The 13,865-nt window shown below is 44.4% G+C and overlaps 1 protein-coding gene across 2 annotated transcripts in view; it reads left to right on the top strand.

Moving 5' to 3' along the window:
• Positions 1 to 13,865, top strand: part of LOC120957583 (teneurin-m) — a 512,748-nt gene that overhangs the window by 21,389 nt on the left and 477,494 nt on the right. For both annotated transcript variants that reach the window (XM_040379858.2, XM_040379866.2), the window contains exon 2: positions 2,681 to 3,164. In XM_040379858.2, coding sequence (XP_040235792.2) covers positions 3,143 to 3,164 — 22 coding nt within the window. In that variant the 5' untranslated portion in view covers positions 2,681 to 3,142. The remainder of the gene's footprint in view (positions 1 to 2,680; positions 3,165 to 13,865) is intronic.

Consider the following 13,865-nt stretch of genomic DNA (forward strand, 5'->3'; position numbering starts at 1 on the left):
ACACTACTCCATCAAGGCACACACACAAAAAGAGGAAACCTCCAAGCATGCCAACTTGCATTCCGTTTTTAAGCGACAAACCTCGGTCCCTTAGCACAGCCACAAACAGTTCGGGAGGGAAAATGTTCCACTTTGCGCTCGATATTTACTAACGACAAAAGTTGCATGTCGTTTGCTTTTGCTAAGTGACAAGTTTTCGGAGGTCGGCCACTAAGCACGAGTGACAGCGTTTCTTTGTGCAGTGGCGTTACTGCTGCTGCTGTTGTGATTTTGGGGGTTTTGGGGGTAATGGTGTGGAAAATAGTTTTGCAATTGACAGTTTGCAGCCAGTGGCACAGGAAAGGAGAAACACTGAAGAGCTTTGTTTTTGCTGCAAGGCAACACTACTAGTGGATGTGTGGCTTTTGTTGTAATCGCTCTGTTTGGTGACAGCATGCGGTGGCAGTGCAATTTGTCATGCGGAAGACGTGTCGTGCGCGAATTCAATCATTGTGTGTAATGAAATGCATTCAGGGGCGAGCCATAAATTACGCCAAATATTTAATCTGTAAGGAAATGAATATAAGGAGGCAAGGACTGTGTAGTAACGAAGTCAAATATTAGCCAAAATCAGATTGGCCACCTTGGATAGTATTTGACTGCTAAAAGCCCTTGAAATTTCATCATTCCCTCAAACATTTACTGTTACTACAGGCATACATACCATATCCTATTAAATGTATGAACCAATTGCCATTTTTCTTGCAATAACCAGACCGGTATATCTTTTTGATCACAAATAAAATTTGAATTGAAAAGGGCTCTTAGATGTCAAACTTCCTGTAACGTAGTTTTGGCTACTTGTCAAATCGTTCTACAATACGGGACCTACACAGTCCAAGGAGGTAACAATTTTTCGCCATGAATGGTACGTAATGTATGGATGTCGCTTCTTGCGCTTAGGAAGCCCAAAAGTATGCAATGCATTGCTATGCTACTATATTTCTCAAAATTTTGAACACTAAAACACATTTAAGAATTTCTCACCAAAAGTGGTACGTAATGTATGGATGTCGCTTCTTGCGCTTAGGAAGCCTGAAAGTATGCAATGCATTACTATCCTAGTAGTTTTTCAAAATTTTGAACACTAAAACATATTTCCATAAGAACAAACCAGATAGATTGCTTAATGTGACAAAGATAAATGTTTTAAGTTTGGATAATTGTCTTAAGATTCCAATTTTCAGTTGTAGACTTGATACATACACAACTTCATACACTCTGTCGTACTGTCGTTTGCTGCTATGTTTCCTGCTGGAAAAAGCAATAAATTATTGGACTGTTAGCTTCTCGCTCCCATTAAGAAGTGGTTTCTTGTTGCAGAGATCAACCAACCCGCTCAGAACAATCAAATGAAAGTCCAACCATAACACCATCATCGACCATGACACATACTTTTAAGCGGCATAAAGCATACAGGGGCATTGCCTGCTTTTGTGCTGACCACAAAGAACACTCCGAACCACTCCCGGTTGCGGCAAAACCATCTTGACCGACCGAGAATCGAAACTTTATCAAGAAGTTCAAGTGACCATTAATCACAAACACACACAGACACACACCGGGACCGAGACGAATTGCAAGGTAAATAGTTGCGACGGGTATAAATTGCAGCTGTGTGTAATTACGCCTGATCAAAAACTTTCAATCATTCGCCTGTGCCAGGGATGACGGACTACCAGTAGAGTGGCCCGGAAACGGAAAACGGTTCAATCGATCCGAGTCCAAAGGAGCACATTTCGCTTGCATCATGGTTGTGTTGCTGCAATGGCCAACAATTAATTATTAAGCTCTTCTCGGGATGTTCGAATGCAGTTGCCACGAGTGTGTGTGTGTGGTGCAACAGTGCAGCAGTGTTTGATTTTCGATTTGTCAGCAAGAAATTCTCTTTGATCGGGTTCGGGTCGATGCTATAATACGGTTAGTGCTGCAACACTCATGCATATCTCAGGCCGCGTAAGTGATCGGGCCGAGAAACCGAGGGGTTTTGGAGACTGGCAGTGCTACTTTGTTTGTTTGTTTGGTCCGGGTGATGGGATGCCGGCTAGAGTGAAAACCTCTGTGTCGGGATTCTGATGTCCAGCATTCGTTGAGGACCGGTACAGAGACAAGGGGGCACAAAGCACAGCCGAAAAACAGGTTTCAAGCGATGGAGTTACTGGAAAAGTCAGCAGCAGCTTTGTGGCCAACCTAATCCAATCGGGTAGAAAACACACATCCACCCACACACACACACACACACACACACACACACACACACACACACACACACACACACACACACAATCGATCCGATCTTCCCTTTTTTGGGTGAAAAGAGCTGACAAACGGTAGCAAGGATTATCCCGATGGAACGTAAACCATCGCCCGGAAGGAATTAATTTGATTTCATTTGAATGTTGCTGTATTTTCCCGCTTTTACTTAGTTTCCATCCCGAATGCCTGCCGTGTATCGATTTTCTGTGTTGACTTTTTTTCCTCAATTTTCCGCTGAACAAGTTTTGTCACCGCTACGTAGAGTTTTGTGTTTGCAAATTTCCCAAACCCGTTCGATAGCTCGCACCTTGTAGCTGCAAGTATAATGAACCCTACTTACCCCGTGGTCGCATTTTCTCTCTTTCCCCGCTTTCTCTACTTTCAGGGATAATCAGTAAAATCAATAAACAAAACATGTCCCGGCGGTTAAGGCAGCATTTCCGTTCGATCCAGTGAGAAGGTTTGCCGGAAGCGAGCGCCACCCGCCACACGCACACCTACGGCGTGTCAGTGTCAGTGCAGTGAAGTGTATTTTGTATTCATTTCATTTCTTCGTTGGGTGCAGGACGGGAAGGAGAGTGGTTTTTGTGTGAGTGTGATGTGTCGTGTCGTGGTCGGTGAAAAACATCCCCAACATCCGACCGAGCAACAGCAGCAGCGGCAGCAGCTGACTGACTGAGCACAAAACACTGCGTGTCGATTTATTTGCCATCCAAGTGTGTGTGTGATTGTGCTTGGAGAGCGGAAGGTTGGAAAATCGAAACCAGAAAATCCAGGTTGGTGTTCTGGCGCGCGCTCCGTGCATGCCAGTGTGTCCGCAGGAAGCGCACGAAACGACGACTGTACGATGAGCGGCTACCAGCAGCAAGGTAAGCGAAATGGGAGGGGTTTTGAGGAGCACTCTTGTTGCACTGCTGGGTGCAAGCGATTTAAAGTCGGATTTTTCAGAAAATGATTTTTCCCTTTTTTTGGGAATTTACTGCACGAAATAAAATACAAAATTAACCAAATTTGATGAGCCTCGTTGAGTAAAGCTTTTTTAAAAGCATTTATGTTGCTGCTGTGCCATTGTTTACGGTGGCGGTGAACGAAACTTGCACACCTAACAACCCCCGTACGTGTGTGTGTGTATGTTTGTCAGCCAGCGGGTTTGATTCTGGCATCAAAAAGGGGGCATCAACAAAACCGTCATTGTTGCAGCGCCTGCACATATTAAATTGATCTTTTGATGTTCGCGTATGCTGCTGCTGCTACAAACGGCTGCCTATGATTTCTAGTGCCATCTCCCCACCCGATGGGATGCAATTTTATGGTTCTCATGCATCGCCGTTTTTTTAAATATATTTTGCCTCCACAACCAATACGAGCCAGCGAAACCTGGCTGCAAGGTTTAATGGTAGCAATGAACGCCAAACTTTTCGGTCCGACGAGTTTTGTAGCTCAAAAATGAACATAAAAAAGAACGAGATTCCCAACGGGGAGAGGAGAACTTCCACTACACAAAACATCAAAAGGAATTCACGCTTCGAGAGGGTAAAAGTGCAAACGTTTTCGTACCGCTGGATGATGATTGTTCGATAACATTTTTGAAATTATTGCTTTTATGGTGTTTTGTGCAACAAAAGGATATGAACATGTGAATAGCATGGTTTGTAGCTTGTTCGGATTCTGTTATTTACAAACAAATGTTACACTTTTTTGTGATTGAATGCATGCCTTTTGAACATATTTTTTATGGAGACTCCCAAGCATTCACTAAAGTGCATCACATCGTTAACTGGCATGTCTGATTGGCTTGAGGACATTGTCGTAAAAGTGCGCCCTACCTTTAATATCCGACATCAGGATTTATTTTATTATACAAAACTATATAGCTTACACAATGTTAAAAATCGTTCCATATTATATACTTATCCTAGCACCACCACGAACTGCCAAACACTAATCCCCCAGTGGGATATTTTCGCTCAATTTTGCAGCGAGGAAAAGAGGCGCCTTCCTCGGTCAAGCGGCCCCTGAAAGAACAATCGTTTGCACCTTGATTGTCCTCTCGAGACATTCCCCTTCTCCCACACACCATACACACTTGCACACATACGAACACCTCGAACGCAATTATATGAGAAAATTGCCTTTTTGCCAGGGCCCTCCGTCCCAGTAAGATTGCATTATTACGATGATTATTAAATTGTACCAGCCCGGCCCATCCTACCTTGTTTGCTAGATGGAGATTTTGCTTTTTGCCGGGCTAACCGCCTGATTGCCTACCTTTTGGGGGCGAGATCGTCATCGTCGCCATCATCGACACTACTGCACGGCGACCGGGACACGTCGGACGTTTCTCGTATGAGAAAATTTGTAATATCCTGTTCATCTGCTTGAGCGTGTCGGCTCCTTCGATGATGGGCTTCGAATGATGGTTGCAACTTTTATCGGCGAAGGAGGCATCCCATGGGAGACCTGATTTCAAGCTCCCTCCTCCCCTTCCCCTTTTCTGAAGTCCCGAGTGGGATGAACAGAGTTCCGGTTCCGGTCTGGCAATCATCTCTATAGTGCAGTGCAATCAACAATACGGTTTAAGGGGTGAGCGCCGGGCGCTGGTCAAGCCTGCCGGATGTTGTAAAGGTGGAGGTAGTTGATGGTGTGTCATAAAAGTGTTTTAAAATTGTATTGTTCGGTTGTGTAAGCATCATTCACTTTTATATAGCTTTCCAACTAACTTAAAGATAACAGAGCAATGAACGATGCTATAATCGTTGTGGATTTTACAATGAGCTATAAACTTTACTCATTTTATTCGATATGACTATTTTCACCTCATATTTTGAGCATTATATATTTATTTTGTTGTTTTATTTTATATGGTGATTGTTTAAGTCTTCCAATAATGTCAAAACAGGACGACAAATGTATCCCAACTCAACTTGCACAAGGAAATGCGTATGAAATAAAATTACGCCTAAAGTTATGCAATGTCATACAATAATTGATTATTTATGATTGTTGCGAATAACTTAAACCGATATGTTGGAGAATTTTAAGAGGTTTGTTAGTTTTGAATAGATCTATGTCTAAAAAGTAACAGCTTTCGAAAGATGCAAAGAGAATTTTAGATTTTTCTTCAATTAAAATCAATTTTACAGATATTTAAGAACACCCAATCTAAGGCTTCAAAGGAACTTTAAACATACATGAAAAAAATATTAAAACTTATTTGGAAATTTAGTGATATGAACTGATGTTTATGCATTAAATTCATTGAATAGATACCATAGTTAAAATGAATAAACAAAAAACGAGATAAAAACAATCTCTAGCATATTAAGAGCAAAAATATAGCATCCCTCAATGCGATACAAAACTAAGATAAAATATTGCAAACAGCTTAAGCTTCAGCTCATTCCCCTCTCGCCAGGCTAAGGTAGCACGGTAGCAACGACTTGTGGCATGCAAACATCGTGGCGCAGTGTCTGTCAAACAAAATGGAAAGTTTAGAATTATTCATCAAGCTCGCGCTGATGATAAAAGTTTTACCCCGTTTCAATTTGGAAATTTTTGCACCAATCTACATGCGCCGCCTGTGCCGCGTGTGTGGCATCGACCCAGGTTGCTGTGTCTTTATGCAAAATGAGGCGAATGCTGCTCTCAGAGCTTGTATCGCTCTCTGTCACTGTGTGTCTTTTCGCGTTCATCCTCACACATTCATCCATCTTTTGCTGTCGATTTCGATGTGTCTGAAGCGAGGATTTACGTTTTTTGTTTTGCATCCTTCCATTATATTTTATCAGCAAGTCTTTTTCCTTTGACTATGTCCCATGTGTGTGTGAGTTTTGTGTGAAGATGCAGTGAAGCTTTATAAAAACCCAGTTGCAGTTGTTAGTCGCGCTTTCTAACGAGCTGAGGAATGAGGATTTTGTTGCTATGTCTTGTTCGCACACTTGTTCGCACATTTTAAAGGATACACACAAGTACCCCGCAATGTGTTAGAGCCGTTTTTGTTCCTTAAAAATGTGTGTTCGTTACGGTGGTGCTTTTCACTCCCCACATCACAGTAAAACACAGTCCGAGCGGAAAACGACGGGCGGAAAAGGAGGCGAGGAGCAGTTCATCAGCATTCGTCATTTTCAGCGGAAATTTTCCACAATCCAATCCACAATCCAGCTTGCACATGCGGCGCTCGGTTGAGGTCTCATCAACGTTTAAACGATGAGCCTTTCGCCTTCAATCGTCGTCGTCGTCGTCATCAGCGTCAGCATCATCCCGGTGCGGTCCGCTCTATGCGGCACTGATAAAGCCCTCGCGTGTGTATGTGCGTCTGTGCACGGCCCCGGACGCTCAGCGTCCACTTCATTTTCCTTGCCATTCTCTACTTCCGGGGCAGCCTTGGCTAGCAGCAGGTGATAGCATTTCGATCTACTCGAGTGAATGCATGAATCATTGAAATTTGCACTTCATTTTCAATTTGAATTTCAAAAGGCAACCGGTGATGAATGCTTTTACCTCCGGCTGTTTCCCCCGGACGCGTGGCCTCGGGGATTTACGTGTTTTCTAGCTTCATGCGAGCGCTTGTTGCAGGAGTGTGTGGGCATGTGTCGGAGTGTAGCAGGTGTGGGATGAGAGAGGCAACGTGCAGCGGTGGTGAGTGTACACGGGAACAAGGATGTTTAACGGTTTTGGAGGAATGTGTTAATGGTTTCAACTGTTTTTGAAAGGGATTTTTTTGTTGAAGAAAAGAAAGTGACTCATGGCTTTCATATGGAAAAAATATATTTAAAAAAATAATGCATGAAATGGTATATTGAAGGCTTTTCTGTTCACTCTTTATTTGCAACTCAGCTTCAGCCACAAGTCCCTTTATTGTGTATGTTGCATATGTATAACGTTTTTCTAATCATGTTTTATCGGAATTCTTGTACTCAACTAAAGCTTATCCATATTGTATTCATTTTAGTTTTTCCTCGTTTAAAAGTGTCTTAAAGGAAACCTAAGATCACTAAATGCTCCTTACCAAAACGTGAATCTGTTTAATTACACCAGCACTACAAAATAAAAATCAATGTTCCGTCGAACACTTGTTCTAACTGCCCCACATCCTAACCATTAACTTGTTCCTATTTCGTAAATTTGCCACTCTAATGCTTCACCATTAACGAGTGGTGGGTTTGAAATGAAAATAGAAAATTTATTGTCATTCGTGCACACCTTACCGTGCCGTACAACTCGAAGGCTCCTGGCAATTCATTCCGCTCTGCTGCGTGGTACAAATAATGTTCGCTTTTTTAATTAAATCCCAAACACCAACAAACGAACGTTTGAACTGAAAGCAAAAAAACAAAAAGCCAGCACTTGATAAAGCACTTTCCACCAACTCGCCCACGGTGCGGCGTTTCATCGAGCATCGGATGAGTAGGATTTTATTGTGTTTTGCTCTTGTGCGGACTGGCAATTCCGGCTTCCACCTTGGCCTACCGGCACAAGACACCGCCAGGGGTCACGCAACGCAACTTCAGCCAATTTTTCCAGCTTTGCCGCTGGAAACAGTTTCCCAAATTAATGATTTGATTTTCACGCCAAGCGGACGGGATTGGTGGTTTTATGTTCCTCTCCCTCTCCTGTTCGTTTTTATGCAAATATTTTATTCAATATCGATCGGTACTGGGACGGCTTGGTGCTTGGAGCGATCTGGCACTTCTTCCAGGTTTCCATTCCGACTGCTCGAAGAAATCGATGAGAAATTGGTTCACCGTTTGGTTTTATTTCGAATCCCATTTCTGTTCTGTTCGCCTTCTTATTAATACTGTTCCTTTCTTATTTTCGCCCTTACTGTCAAGTTTTGTTACCGATTCGTCGATAAAAAGTTATTGTCTTATCGACACTCAAGCAATTCGGTTCCTTTTTTATCCAAGAAAACCGCGCGAGCAAGAGAAAAAGGAACTACTCTAAATGGACACCGGTGTGACCGTGCACTTCAGTCAACGGCAATGGCAATCTCATATTGCCCGGAGATGCCTCAGTTCCGGCCACTTTAACGGGCCACTCCGCTTCGGCACGGCGAAAGATTTTTTGAAGCACGGCAACAAACGCCCGGTCCGGATATCCGACCCGGTTGACCCGGATGCACTGCTGGTGGTGGTTTGCGTCAGCGGCCGGTTCGTCGTCGTCATTTACCGGTAACGACTTCATCGACAAAACTTGAAACGGCCGGAGGTTTAGTAGATAAAATTTAATTTTGTCTATTGCCAGCAGGCAAGTGTTGCTTAGGCTGGGAGGGGCGAAAAAAGAAGAGGTCAAGCAAAAGATCCCTTTCCCCGATCAAACACTCCTTATGCTAAGCTTTCCAGAAACATTCCGATTTTTTTTTGGTTCGAACAGGAGCGAACGCAACGGGATTGGACGGGTCCGGAAATTTTTAGTCATAAAATTTAATGCCCATTATCATTCGATGGACATCATCTGAATGGCCAAAGTGTTCGAAAAATGATACCGATCCTTTGGAATTACCAGAGAAGAGAGAGGGAGAGAGAGAAAGAGTGGAAAGAAACGGGTTTCCTGTCGCTTCAAAATGCTGCTTTTGCTCCCCAACAGGAGCGAAAAAGGGTAAAAGTGTGTAACAAGCAGCTCAGAAATAAGCACAATTTATGGTCAGTTGTTTCCCCTTGTTTTGACGGTGAGTGTGGGAATTGTTATCAGCGTTTGGGCTTTTCCCTGAAGGGAGTGAGCAACAACAACAACAACGAAAAAAAGGGATAATAGATGGAAATGGCCCCCATCGGGGCGAATTTGCCTGCCTGTTGTTAGGCGTATCGATTGATTGGGAAGCGTTTGGCAAACGGAAAAAGCACAAACTTTTGGTCCATTTTTCCCCCCAAACAAAAACAACTCAATCCCCCAACAGAGCGAAGTGGTGGAAAAAGGCGGCAAAAGGCTAACGAGCAATGGCTTCTTTAAAGTTTTGCTTTTTATTAGGTTAAATTGCGCTGCACACTCAGTAAACCGCGAACCTCCTGAATGGGTTTTTTTGGGGGAGAGCTGAGGTAGTGAGGCATCCATCCCACAGCTCAATTACGCTGAAAACTCGATAATGTGCTCTCTCGGGGCGCTTTCGGGGTGGACCTCGAACTGGGGCGGACGATCTAATTACGCGTGCCTCTAAATAAGTCCCGGCGAAACCAAACCCAATATTCCAATTGCATCACCATTTACGCCCGGTTTGTGCGCTCAAACACACACACACACAGAGCCACGATTCGATTTGCACCAATTCACGAACCATGTGTGTGTGTGTGCGTGCGTGTGTGTAAATGCCAGTGCAGCCCCGGCTGTCCACATTGACACCCGGCAATTAACCGGCAATTGTACCTTTTGATCGCCACACTAAATCCCGCTCGCCCCGTGGAGCGTTTAATGGTGTATTTATTTAATTTATTCAAATATAATTAAGCAGATTCCGGGTGCAGGCCTTTTCCGATTGACCCGGACAAAGGTGGGTCATGTGCGGGGAGGAGTGCACTTCAGCGCTTTACTTTCACCTGCCATGTAATGAAGCGTGCCCGCTTTTCAGGGGATCGAACGACTCCGACCGCGCGCGCGAGCAGGCTGGAATTCATAATGACAAAATGCAGACTCATTTATCATTCCCGGTTGTGGGCAGCAGGAAGAAGCAGGAACGAGGTGGTCATGTTTGGGAGGACCGTTTTGTTGGGTTTTTGGGTTCGACTTTGAGCTCGGTTTAACCGGCTGTCCCGTTTAAATCCCACAACTCCTGTCCTGGGTTACCACAAAGCCCGCTCCCCACTTCTACATCGTACGGCGTTGTGTTGGTGGCATACACTGCTGTACAAAAGCATGCCCAAAAGCCATGCAAAACGGGGGTTCGGTGTTCCCCGTAGGAACATTAGTGCCTTCGCTCCTGCTCCATTCCCCGTACAGTTCGTCCTCGTGTGTGCGCCGTAATTACGCATGCAGTGATGGTGCTCATCATTATCATCAACAACTCTATCATTGTCCACCGGGCTTGCCTCTCGGTACAGGATCGGGCTGGGCTGTTTAGCCGCCCTCTCATTACGCCCTGCCAGATTGGCAGTATGCTGGCAGCAGGGATAACTCGGAAGCTGACGTGGAGGATGAACTTCGCTCCCGGGAAAGGTACATGTATTTAGCTAGTTAGCTAAGCGCGTGTGGCTGACTGGATAAGCAGCGAGCTAATAGGGTAGACATGTTACATGGGGCATAAGTTGGTTTTTTGTATATTCTGGGGGACATAATTGATTTTTGGAGCTCCGATGAACGAACGACTTTCTGGACGATGGTATTTGATATCTTTAAGACGCTGTATAGTCCTCTATCAACAACATGAAGTTATATTAAACTTTATACATTTTCAATACAGTGTGTTAAATCATTTGCAAACAACTTTGGTTTTTGCCAAAAGTCCCTATATCTTGTAAAACTTGGTAAAAGTTGTGGGAAGTTTCCAAAAATCTCTTTTCATGCCAAAAAGTATATTTTTCCAGTTTTACGCTACAAGAGTTCTTACTGTTTCAAAACTGCACTCAAAACGAATATTTGGTAATCGTACGAAGGAAATCTGTAGTTCTTCTTGAACAAAACTCCAAAAAAAAAAGTTAACTTCAAACATCGATGCTCCATCAAAACACTCGATTGCAGACATTCAGGCGCTAACGGGTTACAAAATCGTTCACGTTAGCATAATCTAATCCTCGTCGCCAGACGCCATCACCATCATTCTCCGCTTCTCAGGTGTGATGGTGACATTTGCACTCCTTCCAGTGTCTCTGAACTCCCCCCCCCCCACTCTTAAAAACCTCCACAGAATGCACCACAGCCACAATAATGGGAGTAGAAATTGAATTTGAATATATCATTAAATATCGACGCTTCAAAACTTAAGCGAGATGATCTCGGCATGTTACGACGTACCGTGGCGGTCCCAACACAAGGGCACATCCTTTCGCTCCATTTGCGCTGCAAAAAGAGCATCCGAAGGCACGCTGGGAGCGAGAGAAGAAGCTGATTGTCCTTTTGTAATCGAATTCCCTCTAATTACGAAATGGACCGACACACCTTCCTGACCATGCTTCCTGGGGGGGGAGGAAATTGACCGGATTGGGACAACAAGGACAGTGAAAAGGACAATAGCTCCGTTGGAATGGTGGGGGGAGTTGCTGTTGGATACGTATTAGCGTAAGCGCCAACATCATCACCCTCATCATCATCATCGTCGCACGGTGAATCACCACGAAAATGGGATCGAGATGGCGGTTTCTGATCCCGATAATGGGATATTAGAGCTTGGCCGGGTGTGTGTGTGTGTAGCAAAAACATTGCCACCTGTGTCGATACTGGATACGCGCCGTGTCCGCATGTCGCAGGGCTCAACTCAAACTCTCCACGCCAGTGTAGTTGCTGCTGGTGCTGCTGCGACTGGATTGTGTAAGTTTTCTGCTGGAGGGGTTGCTGCTGTGGAAATCCAGTGCAGAAACTCTCCCGAAAGCAGCACGGTACAAGCACCATAAATTGATATAATATTATGCAAAACGATATGCTAATGAAGTGTGTGGGGCGGTGTGTGGGTGAAATCTTTTTGATCTGCTGCAGCGAAAGTGAGTGAAACCTTGGGGGGAAGTAGTAATAGGTTCGGGTTTAGATGATGTGCCAAAAATTTCATCTCTACTTTTTTTCCAGCTTACACACATATTCTCTTCTCAATTTTGCTGGGGCATCGTGGTAAAAGTTTCTACAAGAGCAGGGCATGCAAATGGATTTGAAATAGGAAACCCATGGTGTGGAAGTTTAGCTCTTTAATCAAGGTTTTGGGAAAGAAAGCGCTTTAAAAGATGGAGCACGAGTATATTTGAATATTTTGACCAATTTTAAGCGTTGCTAAAGTTTAAGATGAATCTTCAATCATTCCCAAGAACTGATGACATGAATCATTTAAGAGCACATTGTGTGTAGTTTCAAGAAGTAAATACACTGAATCAAGCTCGCACTTCGCCACATCGCTAATGAACTTCAATTCCGCATCAAATGTCAGAGTTCCCAGAACATTCACGCCAAGATAGCGCCTCGGCTCGCTTACATGTCACCCCACCGGGGTGTGCAGGTGATTTAATTCCACCACCCTATGAATATTAAATAAATTACCACCATTTGACAGACGCAGCGCACACCGGGCAGCAGCTTCCCCGTCGCTCCACACGAGTCGCTGCGAGTTTGCTGGCCTGCTTCCAGCCAGGGCCGCGTCAGCCTTTCGCAGGCAGATCGAGGATTCAATTTTCCCTTCTGCTTCTGCTTCTACACGTTCTCTGCAGCGAAATGCCGGCGAACGGGGTTTTGTGTGAAAATCCTTACGCGCACAAGCAATCGATTGCTTCATTTGCATAAAACAATATTTATTGTTTGGTTGGTTGAGATTCGCTTGTTGGCCGGGCGCACGACGGTGCCCGACGGAGCGATAAGATGAGGGCTTTGGCAGCGGTGCCTCGGGTTTGAAGTGCGTGTGGTATGGTTGTGTGGCTAGTGGAATGAGGTAGAAGAGTGAATTTCCAAACGCAACATAAAATAAGTCGATAATTGATAATGTATGATCTTTCCACCTCGATGCGAGGGAGAGCCCCTTAGGAGAATATATTTACACCACGCGTCCTTCCACTTTGCCTCAGCCAAGGAAAGTAGCCGGAGGATACAGCCAGCACCTTCAACCAGTCTTCTCGATGCGGCACAACACTTCAGCCGGAACCGGGGAGCATGGTGTGGTCGTTGGGGACGGAGTCGTTTGTTTATGCGTTGCTGGTGGATCAAATTTAATTAGCATAATGAGGAACAATATACACTCGAAGGGATGCCGGCGTAAGCAGTCACCGACGGCACACGGCACTTGATTGAACTGCAGTTTGAGAGCGCGAGAATGAGGAGGGAATGAGGAGCTATGAGAAGCTTAGGCAGCAGCGCCGGTTTGGTGCGGTTGTGTGTGTGTTGATTTGAAGCTAATCAACGGTCCAGAAGGTTGATTTATGTGCATGCCTGATGATTGTGACGGGTTGGTGGAGTGCGGGAAGAGCGTCAAATTACTGCACCATTTCGCTAGTTTAGGCGTGAAGTAGGTTTCGAATGGAAGTGACAGCGGGAAGGACTATTGCGGGAGTAGGGTTGAAAAATGCTGTGTTGAGAGATTGTTTAAATGACAATCGTAAGTGTCGTATGACGCTGCAATCGACCGTTCTGAACATTTTCTTCATATTTTAAGCTTAAACTTCAGCACATTTAAAGCTACCAAAGCACATCGCTCAAACCCTTTTGATGCTTCAATGCGGTTAATAGAAATCGGTAAACGCCTAAAGGTATGCAAACTTCTAATAATCAGGCATTTTGTTCGCAGCATGCAGCAAATGTACATCCATTGCATACCTTTAGGCGATTTTTCGTTTTAGTATACTACCGTGTATATTGAATTAGAAGTGAACCATCTTATTGAGCGAATCTATCAGCCTAGTCTTTTAAAACAAACTCCAACTCAACCGTCTTGAGCGTGACTGGGAAGCGTTCTA

This window comes from Anopheles coluzzii, chromosome 3 (assembly GCF_943734685.1).
Source record: "Anopheles coluzzii chromosome 3, AcolN3, whole genome shotgun sequence".
Classification (NCBI taxonomy): domain Eukaryota; kingdom Metazoa; phylum Arthropoda; class Insecta; order Diptera; family Culicidae; genus Anopheles; species Anopheles coluzzii.